The sequence below is a fragment of the Malurus melanocephalus genome, unplaced genomic scaffold, assembly GCF_030028575.1.
Source record: "Malurus melanocephalus ecotype Western Australia unplaced genomic scaffold, MMel_1.1 scaffold_75, whole genome shotgun sequence".
Taxonomy (NCBI): Eukaryota; Metazoa; Chordata; class Aves; order Passeriformes; family Maluridae; genus Malurus; species Malurus melanocephalus.
The window spans coordinates 149,976-170,456 of record NW_026623307.1 but is presented as its reverse complement, the minus strand read 5'-3'; the positions used below and the strand labels follow the sequence as shown (position 1 = coordinate 170,456).

The window sequence follows — 20,481 nt, the reverse complement described above, 5'->3', positions numbered from 1 at the left end:
CAATTCTCCAAGATAAGGAGTCTGGTTTTTGACTTGTTAACTGGTGTTTGACATCATCACCTTAATGAAAGGAAGATCAGCATGTTAGAAACTCTTAYGAAAGAGTTAAAGGCTCAAGCTGCCTCACAAGTAAGTTTTCATTGTTAGTTAACAGCTTGAAAACCTTAAAGTCAATAGTAATTTAATTTGATAGAAACAGTCAACAGATGGAAGATCAAAGTTTATTTTCTTTTACTACCAGCATACAAAAAAAACATATTGCACATCAAACAACCAAAACAAAAATAAAAATACTCTACTAAGGACTAACATATGTAGTTTATACAGAATAAACTTTCTGGAAATTGATCTTTTCAGTAGTTCAGGTTATGTCTTAATGGACATGACTAATTCAGCTTAGTGTTAACTAAAGCTATGTTTGATTTTTAAATACTGTACAGTTTAATAAATAAACCAAACAAAGCCTCAATGTAGAACAGTCACTGCCAATGTCACCCAGTATCCCTGCAGATTATGAGAATTTAACAAATGTATTCCAGTGGTCTGCAGATTTTTCCTCTACATACAGCATTTAAAAAACATGTATTAAAACAGACCAGTTTCCAGACTAAACTAATGGAGAAATTACATTTCAGTGCAAAATATTTTAGACTGCATTTCTTTCTAGTATTCCTCAGGTGAAGAAGTGGTTGCATATTATTAAAAATGTAACAAAAGCAGCTAATGCTTTCATAAAGAGTATTATGTTAGGGATCCCCCTCACATCTTTGCCGTATTTTGAAAACAAAATAACATTTCCTATAGCCAGCAATTTTGTTTATTTAAATGTTACATATACTATCTCAAGGCACATCTGATGATATATTTATAACACAGTAGGTGTCAAAGTATGTTTAACATATGATTTCTCCAGGATCCCTCCCCTTTCTGTATTCCAAAATGGAGGAACTGAAAGTGCGGTGTCAAGACTGGCGATCCGTATTCTATCTTTGGCAAGCTTATACAAGCACTATTTTAAATGTAATGTAAAAGAACTGTAAACTAGGAACTTCAGTTTATGAAACACCATTCAGCACTGCTTCTTCCTGATTATTTCCATCCTCCTGAACAGTGACTTTCTTTTCATCAGGGCTGTGCTGTAGTTTAGAAGGCTCATCCCCAGAGGTGGTGGCAGGACCATTCACTGCCTTTTCAGAAGGGCTGTTTTCGTCAATCGCATCTTTTGCCTTGCAAAAACAAGAACAAGGGAACATTAAAAATTCAGTACCAATATAGAGTGTAATCTAAACTTCCCTCTGGCTCACACTGCAGCTTTGCAAAAGAAAACACCTCTTGTTTGTCCGTGCCTGTATTCTGTCATTCAGAGCATCTGAGTACTTACCTTGTCATTTTGGGATATTTCTCTATCAGCCACTTGGAGGAAACCATGCCAACGTTACCCCAGGACTGCACACCCCCAGCACACCCAGAATGCTCATTTATTTCAATTTCAATTTGTCTAAGCYCTTGAAGGAGTTCACTGAAAAACTGAGTTTTACAATGCTTTTGAAGTCTATAGCAAGATGACATTTTGTTAATTGCTCTTTCTTACTTAGCTGAAGTCAGACATAACGTGGCAATATACAGTCACTTTAAAAGCRAAAAAATACTGCTTTATTCAGTTCTGATTATTTTTCAGGATAATGCAAGGCCACTCTGATACTTTTGGGAGAAAGGATGAAAAATGTACAATCTTTGTAAAATTAATTTGTTCTTAAGTAGTTTATACAAGTCACTAAAATGCCACATAGTATCCTCTACCCCTAAAATGTTTAGAAGATTACTTCTCAAGACTTACCAGGGGAATTTTCATATGTTATTACATAATGCAGCTTAACTAAGTGTAGTATTTCAAAATGTGTACAGACTTCATTTTTTAAAATTAAGACCTAAAATCTGCAATAACAGTCTACAAGTCATTGTCAGTTCTGCTTACTCTGGGCTCGTTTTGCTTTYAATGATCTATTCTTGAACTCAAATGCATTGTAGTCAAATGAGGCAAGCTAACTGAAGCCTTCATTCCTTTACTGCTGCAAGGGAGGAGAAAAAAAAGGAAATGCACATTAAAAAAATCTTACCGTTTCTTTCTTGGTTTTGGCTACTGTCTCCTTTGGAGGGTTTCTCTGTCTACTTTGAGATTCAGCTCGTGATATATAATCAGCTACTGTTACTGTTCAAGGAAAAAAATCACAGTGATGCTCACATCAGCAGTCAATTCAGCATGAACCTTCATGTCTTTTCTGCACAAGTTATGCTCTAACTGGGAGACATCTCACAAAAGGCCTTCACACTTACAGGTTATCAACCACACAGCAAGGATCAATTTGTGTCTGTTGTTAAAAACAATTTTCACTGAAATGGGTGGTAAGATAATGATCTGAATGTGGACTCTTAATAAAATGGAAATTTTGGTCCAATTGCAAATTTTATTGGAGAAGGGYTTTCTGTACTAGGTTTGAAGAGATTAGGCTACAGGCTCTTTGCCCAACAGACTGTTTCACTGGGGCTTTATTAGCTTGAGTAGTGAAGAATTTCACACTAATGAAATGAAAGGCAGTTCAGTGGTGCCCAGAGCTGYGGTGGGTCAGAGCACGGGATCACTTACGATGATGCAGCATCAAAATGTCTGTTACGTCATGAAGCGACTGGCGGGGGAACTTGCCCTCCGTGAGGTACTGGGAGTGCCACCAGCACTGTGCCACCAGCACCGTGCCACCAGCACCGTGCCACCAGCACTGTGCCCTGGCACAGGTGTGGCTGTTGTGGGGTGTGTGCACATGGCCGGTGCTGTGTGGGCCAGCCCAGCTCAGGGGCAGCACAGCCGTGTCTGTGCTGGGTCAGCTGCACTGACTGGGGCTGGCCAGGGCCTCTCTGCTCTGTCCTTACCACCTCAGCACATGTTCGGTAGCCTGGTTTGGTCTGATCCTGCCCTCTTGCAACCACACCAAGACTCCCTTCTATCTTTAGAATACAGAGCTTTGCAACTTTAAATATACACTTGTATCTCTGATGAGCTACAGCACATTAGGGTTGGCAAGCATTACCTATGGACCTGTACAGTCATTTGTATTTAGTGGATCAGGCATTTAGGTGAGCTMTTTTTCTGGATTTAGGAATGACTGCATGAAATTCCAAATCGGACTGGGAACTACAACAGATTAATTTTCTGCAACAGTAACTGGACTTCTTACACYTGAATCTTTCCAGAACTTTGAAGGCCAAGGGAGTTTTTGTGCAAGTACATTTTCTTTAAAATGAGGTTCTGTACCCGATTCCTCTARTATCAGCAAATAGGAAACCTGTTTTGTGCACACAGTGCATTCTTAATCTTCCTCTATGTRTAAGGACCCATAACATAAATGTAAATCAAATTATACAACTAAATAACTGAAGTACAGTAGGTAGTATTGAGGGGAAGAAGGGAAGAATTRATTGTGTCATAATTACACTTATTAGGTATTTATGAAGACTTTAAATTATTACAGCATTTAAAGATGTCAGAGAAATCTTGTTTGGGAAATGTTGTTACGTTCTTAGAATACTTAAGATTAGAAAGAATTCCCATGGTTTTCTAGAAATGACTAACAGTTGTGTACCTGAAATCATTTTAACTCTTTCTGCCCCTTTACAGATCTGTATCACTGCTACAAAAGTGGAATGCTGAGAAGAAATGTGTGGGTTTGAGTATTAGGAGAGTGGGGTATTTGATTTTTTTCCTTCCCCCAAGTTTTAGTTAACATAATAAACAATTTTTTTCTTCTTAATCAAATGTTGTATGAGCACCAGATACAAGGAAGACACATATGGGTGAAATTTTGAACCTGTCAATCTAGAAGACCTTCTGTTACTACCCTGYGCCGTGTATGTACAAGCATTTTCTACACAGGGTATTGATAATTAGCCAGTTCACCTTTAACATTTCAAGTGTTAGTACACACAAAAGAAATGCAACAAGCCACAACAACAAAAAATTGGAAACATGCAATTTCACTTAAATTCCTCCTCCTTCCCACCCTCAATTTGCAGATGACTTAAACTATTCCCGACAGCCAAGGACTGAGAGCAGCAGTGTGATGCAGGTGTGGGGCTGGCAAACCCCACGCGAGTTCCCTCCYTGAGCTCTGCCAGGATCCACATCCTGCCCCTCCAACACTGCTGCTCAGCCAGTGCTGAAAAGGTTGTGTCCCAGTCAGTGCAAGCGCACAGATGCAGCGAGTGCAGACCATGAACCTTCATGTTTGTCATGATCCCGGACCACAGAACTCAACAGCGCTTTGGCCATTGACTTCAGTGAGAACTGGATCAGAAGCRTAACTCGTATGTCCAAGCAAAAAGTTAGACATCAATTAGTTTCATTAGACAGATTTTAGAAGTTCTCCTAGTAGAAGAAATGTCTTTTATCTTTATCTAGTAGTCTTATTAGTTATTGAGTAACCTTTTGATATTATGCAGCTCTATGTAAAACAGCAGACACAACATTCTCTCATGCTTTTGACCTGAGATTACCCACAGCTCCACTCGAATTACCTGGCTGTCTATCTTCTGCCTGACCCCTGAAGCGACGCCTGCGGCTACGATTGCGTCGCTGGGGTTTTTTGTCACTATCATCTGCAATTGCAAAGTTTATAATGAACTATTTCTGATCATAAAATAAATAAATTCTTCAGCAGTTTCAGAATGGGGCATTTAAAATTGCTTCTGTTAAAGACAGACTAAAGACAGAAAAGCTAGAAGAAAATTTTATACTGAAAGCATACACAGTAACACAAAAGCTAGATTTTACTTTTTGTTCTTGGTTCATTAAAACATTAAGGCACATGCTTAATGACCTCAGATTTCATTTATTAAGTAACCATATGTCAAATTTTAGCAACATAACCCAGATTTCTTTTCTACATTAAGCAACAGACTGTATTCTTGTCCCAGTGAGTATCGAGAGAATTTACTGAGGGAAAGTTCTTAAGTAGAAGCTGGTAGAAACAAATTAACAGCTACTTAAGGAGCTTTCCCACACCCAGACTGAGGTTACCAAGGACAAAACAGAACGTTGATCCGACAGTACTGTTTCTATCAAAGCAGCAGTACCAATAGGAAACAACAAGTCAAGTCTTTGGTGTCTCCATCAGACAGTTTTTACAAAAAAGGCACATGAAAAGGCTAGTGGAGCTCAGTAAACAGAAGACTCCATGGCACAGCCACGGAGAAAGTCTTTCTTTAATCAGACAGCAACCTTGAACAGAACAACGATTCATCACTTACAAAAACAAACAAGGGCTTCACTACACTTACAGGGACAACACATTATTTTCTTAGCTTGCTCTGGGACTACCATCCAACCATTTACATACCTAAACCATTCTCATTAACAGAAGCTGTATCAGACTCTGTCATTCCATCCATAAGAACAGCATCTTCATCAGTCCTTCGTCGGCGTGACCTCCTGCGGCGGTTGCTGCTGTGGTGGGACTCGCTGGCATCRGTGTCCACAGTCTGGTCTGACTCCGTGTTGTCCAGCAAGCTGTAAGGGTTGCTGTCCGGGTCTTTAAGMACTAAATAAACAGAAAATGTCCATCTAAGATACTGTAGTGATAGGTACCTTCATTTTCAGACTGATTACAGCCCTGGTGGAAAGTTTTGAAATATAAAGCAACCTTAAGCCAAGGTGTAACACACAGACCTGCACTACTTGATTTCAAACTGGATCCTGAGTCTAAACCAACAGTAACAATTCTGGGGCACCACAACAGRCACTTGCACTGTTTCACCACAAAGATCTCCCAGGTAACATTTACTCAAAACTGTTAAATATATAAAACACATCTTTCTGATGGTACTTCTGACACTGTTACAGTGTTAATGTTAACACAGATTCTGATAAAACCTAACTCGCAATCAATGATTTCTTCTCTCATTCTGTATCTAAACATAAGTTTAACTCAGAAGGCAGCCATAGGCAACATGCCCAAGATTTATCAACTTYGCTAATAACAATATTATGTGTGAGAAGTAGAGGAAGGAAATTAAGATCACTCTGAACAGAAAACAATCAAAAATCTAAACCACAGTGTTATGATACAACTATCACACARCTGCACTGAAATCCCAAGGGTATTAAGTTCATAATGTAAGAATAGAGTATTAAAAAAAAAGTAGGAGAAATGGCCAGGAAGAAAACCTCAATTCAAAACCCCTCTGGAACACAGTACCAGAGCTAATGGATGACTTTCCACCACGAGGTCCCCCGCGCCCACGACCTCCAGACATGCTACGTCCTCGACCCCCAGGACGTCGTCTGTTGTCACGCTGGTGCCTGCTCTCTCGGTCATCTTCTCCTGCCAAGGACCAGTCACTAAGTTCATCTTTTCTCTCAGATTCTGTTTCAGAGGGATTAGAGAGCTCAGAGTTTGTACCTTGTATGAGAAGGAAAAGAAAGTTGGAAATCAATAAAATTTTTGGATTATATTCTGGTTTCATATCCTCACAGAAATATAACCAACCACACTGGCTGGAATACATGTATGTYATTTWAAAAAAATATAAAAGACATAAATAKATATATAAAAATATKAATACACACACAAGTATATAATCATAGATATATTTTTGTATTTATATATTTATAAAAATATATGCACACATAAAATACAGAGCAGAAGTTACCAAAATAAGATTATCAGTCTGTTTGTACTAACATGTGAAATAAGGGCTGAATGATCACTTAATCTGTAATTTCAGTACACAGATAAACCAAGGATTAAGCAGTGTTTCCTCTCTTTGTCTACACACTGCAGGCGTATGGTGCAGTTTCTAGGCAACTTCTCTGAAATTCCCAAGGACAACTTTGCACCTTATAGCCAATGGCTGTTGCTAAGCAACCTCTTCTGGATGCTGTAATGCTGCTTGAACAATTTCACTGTTTATATTTAACAGCATCTGTAATAGCAGGCCATCTCTGAGCTACCCAAACCCACAGCTTTTTACTACCTGAAAACCCAACACCKACTATGCCTTTTGGGCATCCAGGGACTCCCCCTGCTAACCAGCCTGGAAGATAAAGTTTTAGACCCTTATGGCACCAATGTGATCCCTGCCATTTTGTGAGGAAAAAGAAAAATTTCCAAATCACAGTGTGTGCATATAAGCAAAGTGAACAAGTTTCCTTCCAGTTTAGTCAGTTCACTGGAAAACAATAAAAAATGAAGTTGCAAACACCATCATCAGAATCAACATGACTAACACATGGCATGATCCCAGGAAGCTAGAGCCACGGCAGACTGTAAAACCCAAAAGGTCTTTTAACAGAAATGAGCTACATGCAGATATCCACAGTAAATTACTGCATAGAATAAATAACATTGTCCTTCTTTGTGAAACAYGTCTGTATCAAAATGCAGTGTCTCCATTTGGGGAGCTGCTGCTGGATGAGCTGGGGATGTGCACACCTGTCAGGAACTGAACAATGCTTTTCAATTCAGAAATTTATCAGAATACCTCACTACACCTTAAAACAAATCCAGTTAGCTCCTGACTGAATTTAAAAACTCACAGGATTTTRTGCTGTCTCCACTTAAAATAATTTTGGTTCACTTTTCAGAAATACACTGCTAAGATGGCTATGACCACAGACAAGCAACTTTTCTCCTCAATCCAAATACATAATGCTAATTGCAGAGGTTTTTTTCAATTTGTGTCTCCTGAAAAGCATGTCTAGYTCCTTCCCAGCTTCTATGATGTTATCTACTAACACTGAAGGACAATATGTGCCCAGGGCTTGTTTTGTTAATTTTTTCAGTTTTAAAACTTCAAGACTGCAAATAGAGGTATCTTGAGCTATGTACAAATAAAATGGCAATTCTGAATTTCCAACCCTATCTTCACTCAAGTATGCTGAACACAAAGAAATCCAGAGACAGTTTTTGGTTCAAAGGAATGCTGAGGACTCTCTTAAGAGCACTCACCATAGCCAGATGTGTAATTGGGGCCCCTTCGGCCTCTGCCCCGCCCGCTGTAGGATCTGGAGCCTTGCACTGAGGACAGGGTGCTCTCGTCAGTGGTGTAACCCTTCTCCTTCTCAGGGACTCGAGTAGAGGAAGGCCTGAAGCCCATCCCGATCTGGCGCAATTGTTCATCAATTTGGAGCCTTTCCAGTCTTAGCTGTTCTACCTCCTACATAAAATGAAACAGAAAACATTGAAAACATTGCTGATAAGTGTCATTCACAAATCATCATGGCCCACCCAAGCATCTTGAGAACAAACATTCCTATAGGAGTTAATGCCACCTTGAAGRTGACTACAAATAGCTCATCTTGAATTTTGTTATCTCCAAGTTTTGGAAGAGATCTATAAACTTTCTCTTTCACCACAATACAGAAAGCTTGGCTTTAAGATTGCTACTACCTTTCTTAAGTACAATTCAGCAAAATTCAGTACAATATAGGAAAAAAAGCAAACTGACAAGAGATCACAATTCAAATTCATTCTCTCTGTTAACACCACAAAGCAAACCAATCCAAACAGAAAATCCTTCTAATACTAGAGTGTTACTATTAGAAATCCCATTCTACCCCAACAGAGCACTAACCTGAGAACAGCAGAACACAGACAAAAAAATTGTGTGTTAGTTCCCAAATGCCMCTTAAACCACTGCTCTTTACAGTCTGATTCTTTCCACCCCAACAGCACTAAGTAACCATGACAAGGTATTTACAGCCCCACGATACCCATGGGCAAGGGGTGGGCTCAAAGCACCAAGCTTTCAATCCTGATATACAGAGGAACAGTTTATCAACTGCAAATCCCACCAAAGCTGTTGCTCAAAAATTCTCTTACTTCAACCCAAGTTTCCTCTACAGATTGTTCCCCCCAAAATACACTCACCTTTAGATATGCGATGTGATATTCCAACAGAACTTGGACGTTCCCGATGCTTTCTTTAGTACCCACAAATACAAATGGTACCATTCCCTACAGAAACACAGCATCAAAGCTTTTTATCAGGAAGAACATTATCACTGAAATAATGCTTTCTGTTTAAATTATATAAAGAGATCTGTTTTAAATTACAAAAGGGAGCTGAACAAAGGCAGTAACTGAGCCTTAGGCTGYAAAGACACACTAGAAATAGCTCAGGCTGGGGTGACAGCAGGGGCTTCAGACTGTCCAGCTTTCCCAACAACCTGYTCTGGAGCTGAGGTAAGCTGACATCCTGTGTTTATCTTCCCCCATGCAATACATGCTGTGTGTGTTTATCACAGCAGGTGTGTAGAAGTATCCAGAGTTAACCAAGAAGTGCCTGGTRGTTCCTAAAGCAAACTTCGCAAGAWCRAGCATCTTTATAGGATTTTACCTTTTGTTCTTATCTATTTAAGATGTGTGGATACTATTAACATTATCAATCCCAAATTAGCTATGTAGCCAAACTACATACAGGAGAAAGTAAAAAAAAAAAAGTCTTACTTCAGCAGCAAAAAATCTTGCTTCAATTAACTACTCATATAAAATCTACTGCAAGATGTCAGTTTAAAAATAATGCTCACTATATCCACACATTTTGAAATAAAATTGGGTTGGAAAATAAAAACCTAGTCACAGCAGGAAAAAGAGTACTTACGTCTTCACGGGGCAGCTTATTTTCATTGTCTCCTTCAATTCTCACCCTGACGACTCCAGACTTGTCTACAATCTCCTGAATCACTTTTCCGTTTTTTCCAATAACTTTTCCTTTAGAGGGCAAGAATGATTAATTTTGCACCGGTGTGCAAAGTATTTTAATATRTTTACAGATATCTTATGCATAAAAATCCCTAAAGAATACCCCACACCATGTCAGAGAAAACAGGTGAAAATTTCCAAAATTAAACTCTCTTTGTATCTGCAACAGAGTAACAAGGAGTGATGAAAAACACCACTGCACACAAGCTTCTAATAGAACTAAACCAAAAGTAAAATGGCRTAAGTAAAATAATACATAGTTGTTTCCTAAAGATTAATTTTGCCTTTACAACATATTTGTGCATGACCAATGCTTTCCATATTACCTTTAAAATACCTATTTTGAGATCATGCACAGGATCTAAACCAAAAGGTTCTTCAGAAATTGTATATTTAAATCTCAAAAACAATGACTCCTTGGCTCCCTCACTAAGATTTTAGCTCTCAGACTAAGGTTTTGTGGGAAACATTTCTTYATCCAGCTAGATATCAGGCATTTAACAATATTTAAATTATGAGCAAAGGAARGCAGAGTAACTTGAAGGCTAAAAGCCAGAACTGTGTGACAGAGCACTCCATAAGGAATGCTCTTTACAGCAAATAACATGATACAAAGTAACATGTAAAAAGTACTAAAAATTTGTTTCCCTTTCTCAACCATTCCAACAGCTCAGCAGGTTTGGGGKTTTGTCTTTCTGTACTGGGGTCACTGATGAGCACTACACTTCTGTTAAGCTGTGTTTCTTCAACTGTAGCCAAGTGTCTGTCTGCTTACCTGTGTGCCCACACTTGCCWTCATCAGAAACGGGCACTGTAATTGTTTAGCAGCAGCATTTTCAGTTAAACACACTGCTGTGACTTCTGCCCTGATTCTTATGTGGGGTATGTTCACATTAATCAATGTTCTCCAAAAGCTCCCCAAAACTCAAGTTGTAGAACATCAGGTTTAGCAAAATTCCCTGGACTAATTAGATTTATTGAATATGATTGCAGAAAAAAAATGTGTTCATCTACAAACTAGTGATTAATTTGTTGAATGTTAATGTAAGCTTTAACATTAGGTAGATGAGACAATTTGCATCAAATACACAATTTGCACAAGACCTATTAAAAGAATACAACACCCAAATGAACAAATGAAACCCCATTACACCTTAATCTAGACAAGTTCTAAAACCTTGAAAGTCTAAGTTTTAAGATCTTGCAAATGAATTATTTAAATTATGTCATTTCTAATATGCAGTCTGCAATCCCCAAACCACAGGAAGTTAAAGCCCASATTTTAATTTCTTCTCTGGCTAATCCAAGCTGTTCAATCAGGTACAACACCTGCAACTCTAACTCCTCCATGCCCACACTGCCCACAAGCTGGGCATGCAGAGCAGGGAGCTGCCAGACTTGAGTAAAAGGCAGGATAAAGTAAAATGAGGGGAGAGGAAAAAAGTTCCCAGTAAAAACTGGACTAGGGGAAGACATGTTTGTGTCTTGCAGTGGAACATGCACTGTTAGGTGGCTTTTAATACAGAACCTAAGAGACTATACTACACCTTCATAAACATGGAAAAATGTCTATTTTGAGACCGAGRATGAGACCTATGAGCACTGCTGATTTATACAGGAGCTCACCAGCATCCAACCACCACCTCTGACACACCTCAGCCCAGGAGCGAGCAGTAACAAGAGAACTGTCTCATGTCATTCTTTTAACTCAGCTGGAGTATTTCCAGATTAAATTTTGTTTCAGCACTTTTAAGCAGTCAATTTAGTAAAGYGTATTTTTCACCAGAATATGGACTTCAAGTATTACCACTAAGTTATATGGTACAAGTCCATAATCAAGTCAGTTTAAGTGTTAAAATCCTGACAAAGTATTATGCAGCAACAGTATATCCAACTTCATAATAATTCTCTGATACATAGAGTTTTAAAAAATTAATCACTTTCTACTAAGTGAAGAAATCAAATATTGTACTGGCACCTAAATCCTCTTCACAAAGTTGTGCTGATTAGGCTCCCTTTCCCCAACTTTTCAAGTTTTAGCAGTATTACATACCAACAAGATTTCTGGGAACTTGAATAAARTCCTCCACAAATTCCAAGTAACTTCTGGCCTTTTTTACTGCATCAGCAGTCTGGAAATGAATTTAAAAAAATGGAATTTATTTGTGAATATAGCATGTTAAAAACAAAACCTTGTAGCAACAGCTGCAAGTCTTCCAAACAAACTTATTTTCAAAAAGAGAAGAATAGAGACAAAATTAATATAGTTTTGAACTAAATGATAAAGGAATAATTGAGTAAAATGCCCAGAGACAAAATTCAGTAGAAAAGCAAAGCATCAGTAGTGAATAGAACATTTTTTTCATSTTATTTCAAGATGTTTTGAGGTATMAAAATGGATGCCCCATCCCTCAAAGTGTTCAAAGGCCAGGTTGGRTGGGGCTTTGAGCAAACACTGCAAGTGATGTACAACCAGGGCACTCTCTTTCCAGAATGCTGGTTTCTGGCCACAATTCATCTACAATGCTTTCCAAGATAGGACAGTGGCTCTGGTTACTGGGGAGAACTCCTGTAAATGCTCTCTTACAGCTTTCTTACAGTTTTTAAATTACAGAAATCAGCTGAGTTATTTGAGGGTACAGAGACACTGAAACAAGAAACAACGCTTCACATCAGCAACAGCAGAAATGTAGAACTAARGAAGGAATATCAGCATCTAGTCAGTAACAGCTTCTGAGCACAATTTCCATTTTACACTAATGCCTCAGCCCTTTCATCTGTCATTTTTAGGCCACACATGAAATAAGAGTACCACCAGCTCCTGCACCTTTTAATCAAATCAGGCAAATCCTAGAAGGAAATGTATAAACCTCTACTTCTAGCAGAGGTCAGAATGATAGCAAAAGAAACATGGACAAATTGGATTTCAAGATAATGAAAGCAGTGATCAAGAAAGAACAAGAAACAGATGAACAGGAAGCCACTGTGAGGAGCAGAGGTTATGCTGCATTTTCAGGGAAAGTGCTCAAATGATACAAACTTAACACACATTAGCAATTTTTCATCCGAAATGAATTCTACAAATAGACCCAATTAACCAGACTTCCTGCCTCAGGTATGTTTATCTATTGATACCCAAAAAAAGGTGAAGGAACAGTGAATACATTTAGAGAAGCAGAGTCAAGATAAGAAGATATACAGCTGCCAGAGCTGGGGCTCTCCAGTGCACCCGTAAGCCTCTCTACACTTGTCACGAGCACTCRGGATTTTTGCGTGAGTACAACCCGTGTAGCTCATTCACACCCCAACATGAGTGAGCACATAAAGCTGACTCAGACAATGTGTTCTSAGTTCCTTGTAGAGGAACATGGATTAAAGACCTCAAAGGATTCCAGTTACTAGCAACTACCTTTGTTAACTGTGAATTACAGCCTACACATCCAGTGAATGCTCGTTACTTCAGACCACAGCCCGTACAATCAAGACATGTCCATGCTACCAAGAGTCTTTAATAGAAAAATTAAATGCAGGGTGTTTTTCTAAACTCAGCATTATACCTACCAGTGTTAGAATTGCACAAGAATTRACTGCAATTCCACGCTGACAGTAATGAAGGTCTAAGAGGAACTTTTCTATTTCTGACATGGCTCTCCATCTCCGGGAAGCCCAAGTTTCCTTGCCTAGTCCAAGCTACACTGTCCAAGCTCTGAAGTTCACAGGCCTGTCTTCTGTACCAGCAACACAATCAAAAGTTCAGGCAACAAGGAAAGGGTCTTGAAACCAAAACAGACTTGACCAGACAGGGATAAAAGTATAAACAGYATGCCATACAGTTTCCACACAGCTTTAAAATTTATCTTCATGTTTTTTCCCTCAAAGAGTCTGGCCCTGAGCAAGKGAACTTTTTATTTGTATGCAAAACATCAGCTATGGGAAACCCTCAGACCGCGACTGCTATGTCAACAACACTGGTTCACTACTCCCACACGTCTCAGCCTGAAATTGTCTGCCTGTGCATTCAGCCATTAGGGCCTGGCACACTGCCCACTGCAGCTGAAAAGAGGTAAAAAGAATAGGCAAGTGTAGCCAGATGCTGAACCCCTTATCATGTGGAATAGTTAAGCTGCCTAGCATTTTTAGAAGCACTTATCACTTCCATGAAGGACAAGGCTGGATGTGTCTAAAGGCATTTTCATTTAGGGGGCATCTGGTATTTATAATCACTGCTGTGCACCTCTGTAAGAGGCTGGTGACAGTCATAACCTTTCCACAAGTTCCACCATCACATCTTTCACATGAAAGAGATCAAAACTGGAATACACTGGACATTCCACTACATTTGAACCTGACCGATTCTCCCTCAGGAACTGAGATGCAATTTACTGGCAGTAGGAAATCAAGATCTGCTGCCACCCTGAAAGCATTTAAGGTMTCCAAAAAAAGGACACAGAATTTCAGAGATACTGGAAAGTACAGAAATTTAACCTCCTCTCTACAGGATCAACTTCATCTGACCCTTGGATCACAACCAGGTTCCACTCCTGATACAGATGGAGCAGAATTCAAGACCTCAGATTCCTGGAACAGGAGACAACCACAGATTTCCAGAAGTGTTAGCATCAGAGACTCAGTGGCACCTGTAGAGCTGGTAACATGGGATAAACCCTCTCAAAATATGTTCTGACAGGGCCCTGGTGACAGTGGCATTTTGTCACTAGCCTTCTGCTTCTTGAATGGATCAYTGTTTTGGCCCAAAGACCAGCTACATTTCAAGGCAGTTGGAAGATTCAGAAGAGTCACACAAACGGAATTAACTTGGAGCAAACCATTATTTTGCCAAAGTCAGCATTAAAATGCCAAAATCTAAGGGTTAGATGCAGAAGATACAGGTTTAACACACCTGGCTAGGTCAGAGATGCAGACACCACACAGCAGAACACATATGAAAAACAGAGGAGGGGGAGAGAAGAACTAATAAGGTTCCGAAGGAGAGAAGAACCTAAAACAARCCCATGACCAAGTAAAATAGCAGAAAATGATCCTTCTGTCAGGTTGACCTGAGATAYACAGTGCAGTTACAGAACTTATGCATCAGCACAGAGAGTGATTMGGACAGGACACACCTTATGGAGGTCTCCACTACAACAAAGGGTTGTATTTCAAATAAATGCAGTAGAATCTCCCATAGTGTCAACACACACAAAGACACTCGGACAAAAATTCAGGTCTTTTCTGTTTTMATTCTGGGTACAGCTCTCACCACTCTAAAAGCAGATATAAAGTGAAATGCTCCAAGGATTCATACGAAGTGTCTCCCTTACCTCTCCATAGATTCTGAAAGTACCGGTATCCTCCTCAAGTTCAATAGTTGTAACTCCTGGRACCTTTCTGGCTTGTTGTATGTTACTGCCATGTGTTCCTATAGCAAGTCCCATTAAATCTTCTCTGACTACAAACTCYTCATGAAATGCTGCAGCAAGCTGCTTTGTGCACTGAGGGGAAAACAAAGGAAGACTCATCCACATGCACTCACTGTAATGCACTTCTCTGAGCTCGGTGTCAAGCAACAAGAGCCACAAGCTGTGGCTTTACCTCCAAGTGTTTTGTAGCTTCCTCRTTTCTCGACATCAGCATGAGTTTGGTGCGAATGCTGCGCAGGTGCATGTCACTGAGGATGTTCACTCGCTTCACTGTTGCTTCACTGGCAGACTACAGAAGAGAGAGGAACCTAAGTTTGGCTTTGCAAGCAAATACACGTTTAAAGGATAAATCAGGAACCTATTGGAAYTGTGTCATAAACATGATCTCAGTTTCCAGAACTAACATGGACGTTGTTCTTCCTCAAAACAAAGGATGAGACATTCAGCACCAACAACAATTTGTTCTCACTCACAGCATGTTTTATATAGAAGACTTTGCTGCTGAATTACACAGTAACTCTTTTCCCTTGATGTTGCCCAAACAAATACCTTTCTACCATATACATACTAGTCACTGTGTGATAAGAGAGCAAAGGAAATAATCAAGGACAAAACAATCCTGCAGAGTGAGGTTCAAGTGGATAACATTAAGTAAATAGAATTATGAAGAAAACTAAAGCTGAGACAAGCCTATGTAGTAGAAAATCCACCACAGAAGCAACTAAGGGAACAATTCCCTAATGACTACACTGAACTGGTGCAGCTCTCCATGTGGAAACCCAGCTGTGGGTCAATCTGTACAGTGTAATACAGCATGAAGGGGAAGCTATGATTTAGCTCWGAGCCACCTGCTAAATTCAGTGAAATGGAACTCAGCTGAGAATGACAAAAGCCATACAAACAATGACACTCAATGCTGCTCCTAAATTTAGGTTCTATGCATTGGAGGCCTTACCCCCAAAGATTAAACAAATATGGTATTAAACCTTTCACAATTTACATAGCTTGGTAAGTTTAACATCTTACACACACACACACACACACACAAAACTGGCTATATACTTCCTATAAATAATATACTGGAAATTCATGTACCATTTACAAAGAAACAATTATTTACCAGTATTATTAGTTGAGCAGTTTCCGCATGATAAAAAATTCGACATGCTCCCACAGCTTTCTTGAAATCTTTATGTGCATTTTCATTAGCACACCTAAGGAGATAAAATGATTATTATTTCAACAAGCTGCATCAAAACTGACATGTAGTAACGTGATCAGACCCAAGAACATTTCATTAATTTATGACAACAAACCAAGACCCAAAGTTCCCATCTGAGAAYCTGCCTTCTGTCCCCAACCCCAAAGCTCAGCAGGGGTCCTAAGTCAGTCATTTCTAAACAAGTTACTGCAGCCATAACCACTCTAAAGGTTCTTCATGGACCTGCAAATCATCGGCTAAAATAGAAGCCAAGTGCGTTTTTTCCCCCTCTCCAGTAAGTAAAAGCCTTCTTGAAGTGTGCAGAGCTACTCACGCATCTCTCAGGTCTTCAGGAACATCCACTGTGCACTTGAAGAAGGTGTTCTTTTTGACAGTTTTGTTCTGATTCACAGGTCGGAGTCGTTCRTAAGTGACAATTTCATTATAAGTGGCATCACAAGCAGCGTATTCAATGACATAAAACTGTGGAAATTTTTTTTAAAAATGGTTAACTTCAGAAAGGAACAACAGAGACATGGTAACATTACCAGCATCAGCAACGAAGCACAAAATATAAATACATAAACAAAAGCATAATACTAAGTTGATATAATGATACATTTCTACACAAATGAGCCTGGACATATTTCAGCACCCCTGTGWTACCTCACTGAAGCCAGAGCACAGTAATCAGCACAGTCTCAGTCCCCCACAACAGCCTATTGAACTGATTTTTCTGATGCCCATCTCTTTCAAACACTTTCATTCATTCAGTTCAAGTTCCAAAATCCAAAACGTTTGCTGGAGCTCTAATTCTAAAAAATACCCAACAGAGAATAGTTTTTCACAGAAATACCTACTCTGCACCACTTTAAAACAAACAAACAAGGCAAATCCACTGATTCAATGGGCAAACTACCTGTGAATCATGTRAGATCAAGATCAAATTCAATATAAAAACTCAATCTTTTTGACACACACTGGCAAATCTAGGAAGGCAAGAGAACTAAGAAGATTTAAGTTACCAATAATGTACTCCTATGCTTCCACCCAACACATGTGAGGTTCTTTGCAGGGACAATTCCCTAAAACARCTGATTTGACAATCTTACACTGAGGATGAAAAACTTTCTTTTCCTGCAAGAACTAGAAAATTTAAAATTGGATAAAACTGAAATTAAAATCAGAATTTACAAGTTTATTTTTACGACTTTTTCTGAAAATAAGCAGCACGGCACGGTAACTGAAAGCAAAATTTCAAATTTCTGTGACATTTAAGAAAAGGTATTAGCCACAAGTGACAAACTATCATTTAAATCAGTTTGTCACTCTTTCTTAACAAGCTGTTCATTCACAAGGGCCAAGACACAGAATCTCCCTTTGGYATGTGTTTACTACAACCTTGTCCTTATAGAGCTCAACAGAGGCTGGTATTTGTTGACAGTTTTTTTAAACATTAGCAATTGGATAGTTGTWTTTACTCCATACTGTTTCCTTTGGTTTTAGGAATCTGATACAGCAGAAGCCATCAAAACACAGGACTCTCCCCACTAYCAAGTTAATTCTCTTGCTGTCATTTCACAGAAAAAAGCTTTAATRAGACCATGTCAAACACTGCCACAGCTCTATACACTCAAGTGTCTGAATCTGCAAGTTACTTAACAGCTGCAACCAACCGTTCATTATGGTAAAATAAAAACTTGACATACGTAAAAGCAAAACAAGCAGTGTCCTTCTACCACACTCAGTAAAAACACATACACAAAAACCAACCCACAGCCACATACAGCAACAGCTACAGCAGGCTTAATTTATGGAGTATAAACAGGCTTTAACCAGAGGTGCTTTATTTCATTTTTAGCACCAAGCTCAACCCACAAAGGTTGGTTAGGAGTCCCGCCCTAGTGCGTGCCTTCAGTTCTCCAAGCAATAAACAGCTGATAATGGAAGTCACTCGCTCAGCTCTAAGGGCACCACCCTCTGCTGTGCAATGCAGTGAAGGTCTTTCTAARGTGGTCTCAACTTCTAATTCTCTTTTGTCATATTTTTGTATTTGTAGTACTTTATTCAGAGGTTTTCATTGCAAAGAACTTCCTACTTACTGTAATTAACACGAAAGCATGAAATCAGTAGGTTTTAAAATAATTTACCTCTCCTTTCATCATTCGAACTTTTGCCAGCCACCAGCCACAAGGCTCTTGGTCATTTGCCCTAGAATAAACCTGAAAATCAAAACAGTAAGAACCACTGAAAGCACATACTGGAATGAACCACGTCATCACATGACTACATATTCCTTATTAAACAAATGCAGAAGTTAATGCAAGATCGGATATTGAACAGAGGACTTCTCAAACCCAGTTTTCTCATCTTTGAGTTTCATTTATTCCTCATACACTTCTGACAGGCCAAAGACATTTGCATGCAGACTAAATGAATTTTACAATAGCAAGGAGGAAGAAAATAACCCTTTACATATAACCTCTAACAAAGGCAATGTAGTTCAAATAAAGGAACAGAAAAACCCAGTACCTATACTGCAATTTTTCATAATTAGTTGCCCAAAACTATGGAGGTATCCTCATGAAAGGAAACTCATTAGGTTGATTTTAAGGACAAGTAAAGAAAATAACCCAGAACTTAAACTAATTACAAATTCACTAATGATACCATAATGAACAGAGAATAGAATGTGCACATTTTGATTTCTAGATTTCATACATCACTCCCAATTAACACTCTTTCTCTGTACAAGTGTAATTCAACCAATTTCCTACAGACTGCACCAGACATTTCATCTGGGTTAAAACTCATGTTACTGGAGAAGCTTTATCACATCTTCATATCAAAGATTTCCAACACTTTACATTCCAGGTCAAAAAAAGAAAACTGCCTAGATTTTGTGTCAGAATTAAAACCCTCTCAGTTATTTTAAGTTTAAGATTTTGAAAAATTTCCACTGGTAGCTCTGTGTGAAAACTGAAATGTCACAGCTTCACTGAAATTCTAACAAACCCATGTGTAGAGACATGCTCCATTTTAAGCCTTCAGCTTGGTAMTGCCCTTACAACCACATAAMACTACTGGAATGGMCAATCATTTAATGGACAGCCCAGGAGAGATCATGAGCATTCACTCACCTCCACCTCATCTCCTTCACCAATTTCTTTCTTGATATCAGGGGGTGGTGGTAATCTGACTTCATTGAAGGGCACCTGGCGCTCTGGTTGCCAACTGGAAGTTGAASAAGCATTACACATTAATTCTCAAATTTTCCTACTGTTTTCTTMATTTTCATTTCGGAATTCTGAATTTCATTAAAATTCATTCTTTCCACATAATCAAGTAGATTTCTTTATTGCTAAAAAARCAAACCTTATAAGCAAAGCAACAAAATAATCATGTCAAGACAAAAGGAATATCTGGGAAGATAGTTAATGATAAACATTTTAAATTAACCGAAAAATTTTACTAATGGCTTTCACAAAACCCTTCTACTCTGTGAATGTCATAGAACACCATYAGCTGCTCCTTATTCCTAGTCAGAAACCCAACTGACGACTCTACACAGGTTGAAATAAATCCAAGGGAAAAAGAACCTTCAAAAACACCTGTTCATTTAGAGTATCTGAGGGACTTTCATCGGTCAAAGCATTACAATGCCCACCATTTTCCAGCCATCTGATTCACATCAGACACTGACAGAATCAGAACCAACTTGYAACAGTAAGGATTACTGCAAGTCATTTGCTTTGCTTTCTTCTAATAATCTGCAGACAGAGCAGCCTAAATTAGTGGAACAAGTCTGAGCATAAGCAGCAAAAGGCACTTCTGCAACTTTCTAAATGAAAAGATGGATACTATATGTTTTCTCTGAAAAGACAGCTCACACTCGATATGATGTATCAAACAATTTTAACCCAGACAGTAATCATAATACGCTTTTTCTTTTAATTATAGTTTGAAAAACAACGCAAATTCATGAAGATTATTAGTGAGGTGCTGGAAACATCCAGAGCAGGGCAAGGAAGCTGGTGAAGGATCTGGAGCACAGACCTGATAAGGAACAGCTGAGGAGGGGCTCAGCCTGGAGAAAAGGAGGCTCAAA

The 20,481-nt window shown here is 38.9% G+C and overlaps 1 protein-coding gene across 3 annotated transcripts in view; it reads right to left on the bottom strand.

Moving 5' to 3' along the window:
• Window positions 1-213: 213 nt before the first annotated feature.
• FXR1 (FMR1 autosomal homolog 1) overlaps window positions 214-20,481 on the bottom strand; it is a 32,548-nt gene continuing 12,280 nt past the window's right edge. The window contains exons 3-17 of one of the 3 annotated variants that reach the window (XM_057367076.1): window positions 19,514-19,607; window positions 18,524-18,595; window positions 16,708-16,856; window positions 16,293-16,386; window positions 15,345-15,461; window positions 15,074-15,244; window positions 11,806-11,884; window positions 9,652-9,761; window positions 8,919-9,005; window positions 7,998-8,205; window positions 6,246-6,413; window positions 5,388-5,588; window positions 4,567-4,647; window positions 2,118-2,209; window positions 214-1,226 (exon numbers count right to left, since the gene is read on the bottom strand). In XM_057367076.1, the coding sequence (XP_057223059.1) occupies window positions 1,056-1,226; window positions 2,118-2,209; window positions 4,567-4,647; window positions 5,388-5,588; window positions 6,246-6,413; window positions 7,998-8,205; window positions 8,919-9,005; window positions 9,652-9,761; window positions 11,806-11,884; window positions 15,074-15,244; window positions 15,345-15,461; window positions 16,293-16,386; window positions 16,708-16,856; window positions 18,524-18,595; window positions 19,514-19,607 (1,894 nt within the window). In that variant the 3' untranslated portion in view covers window positions 214-1,055. Of the gene's footprint in view, window positions 1,227-2,117; window positions 2,210-4,566; window positions 4,648-5,387; window positions 5,589-6,245; window positions 6,450-7,997; window positions 8,206-8,918; window positions 9,006-9,651; window positions 9,762-11,805; window positions 11,885-15,073; window positions 15,245-15,344; window positions 15,462-16,292; window positions 16,387-16,707; window positions 16,857-18,523; window positions 18,596-19,513; window positions 19,608-20,481 lie in introns of all 3 variants that reach the window. The other 2 variants (XM_057367074.1, XM_057367077.1) reach the window with 2 other exon arrangements.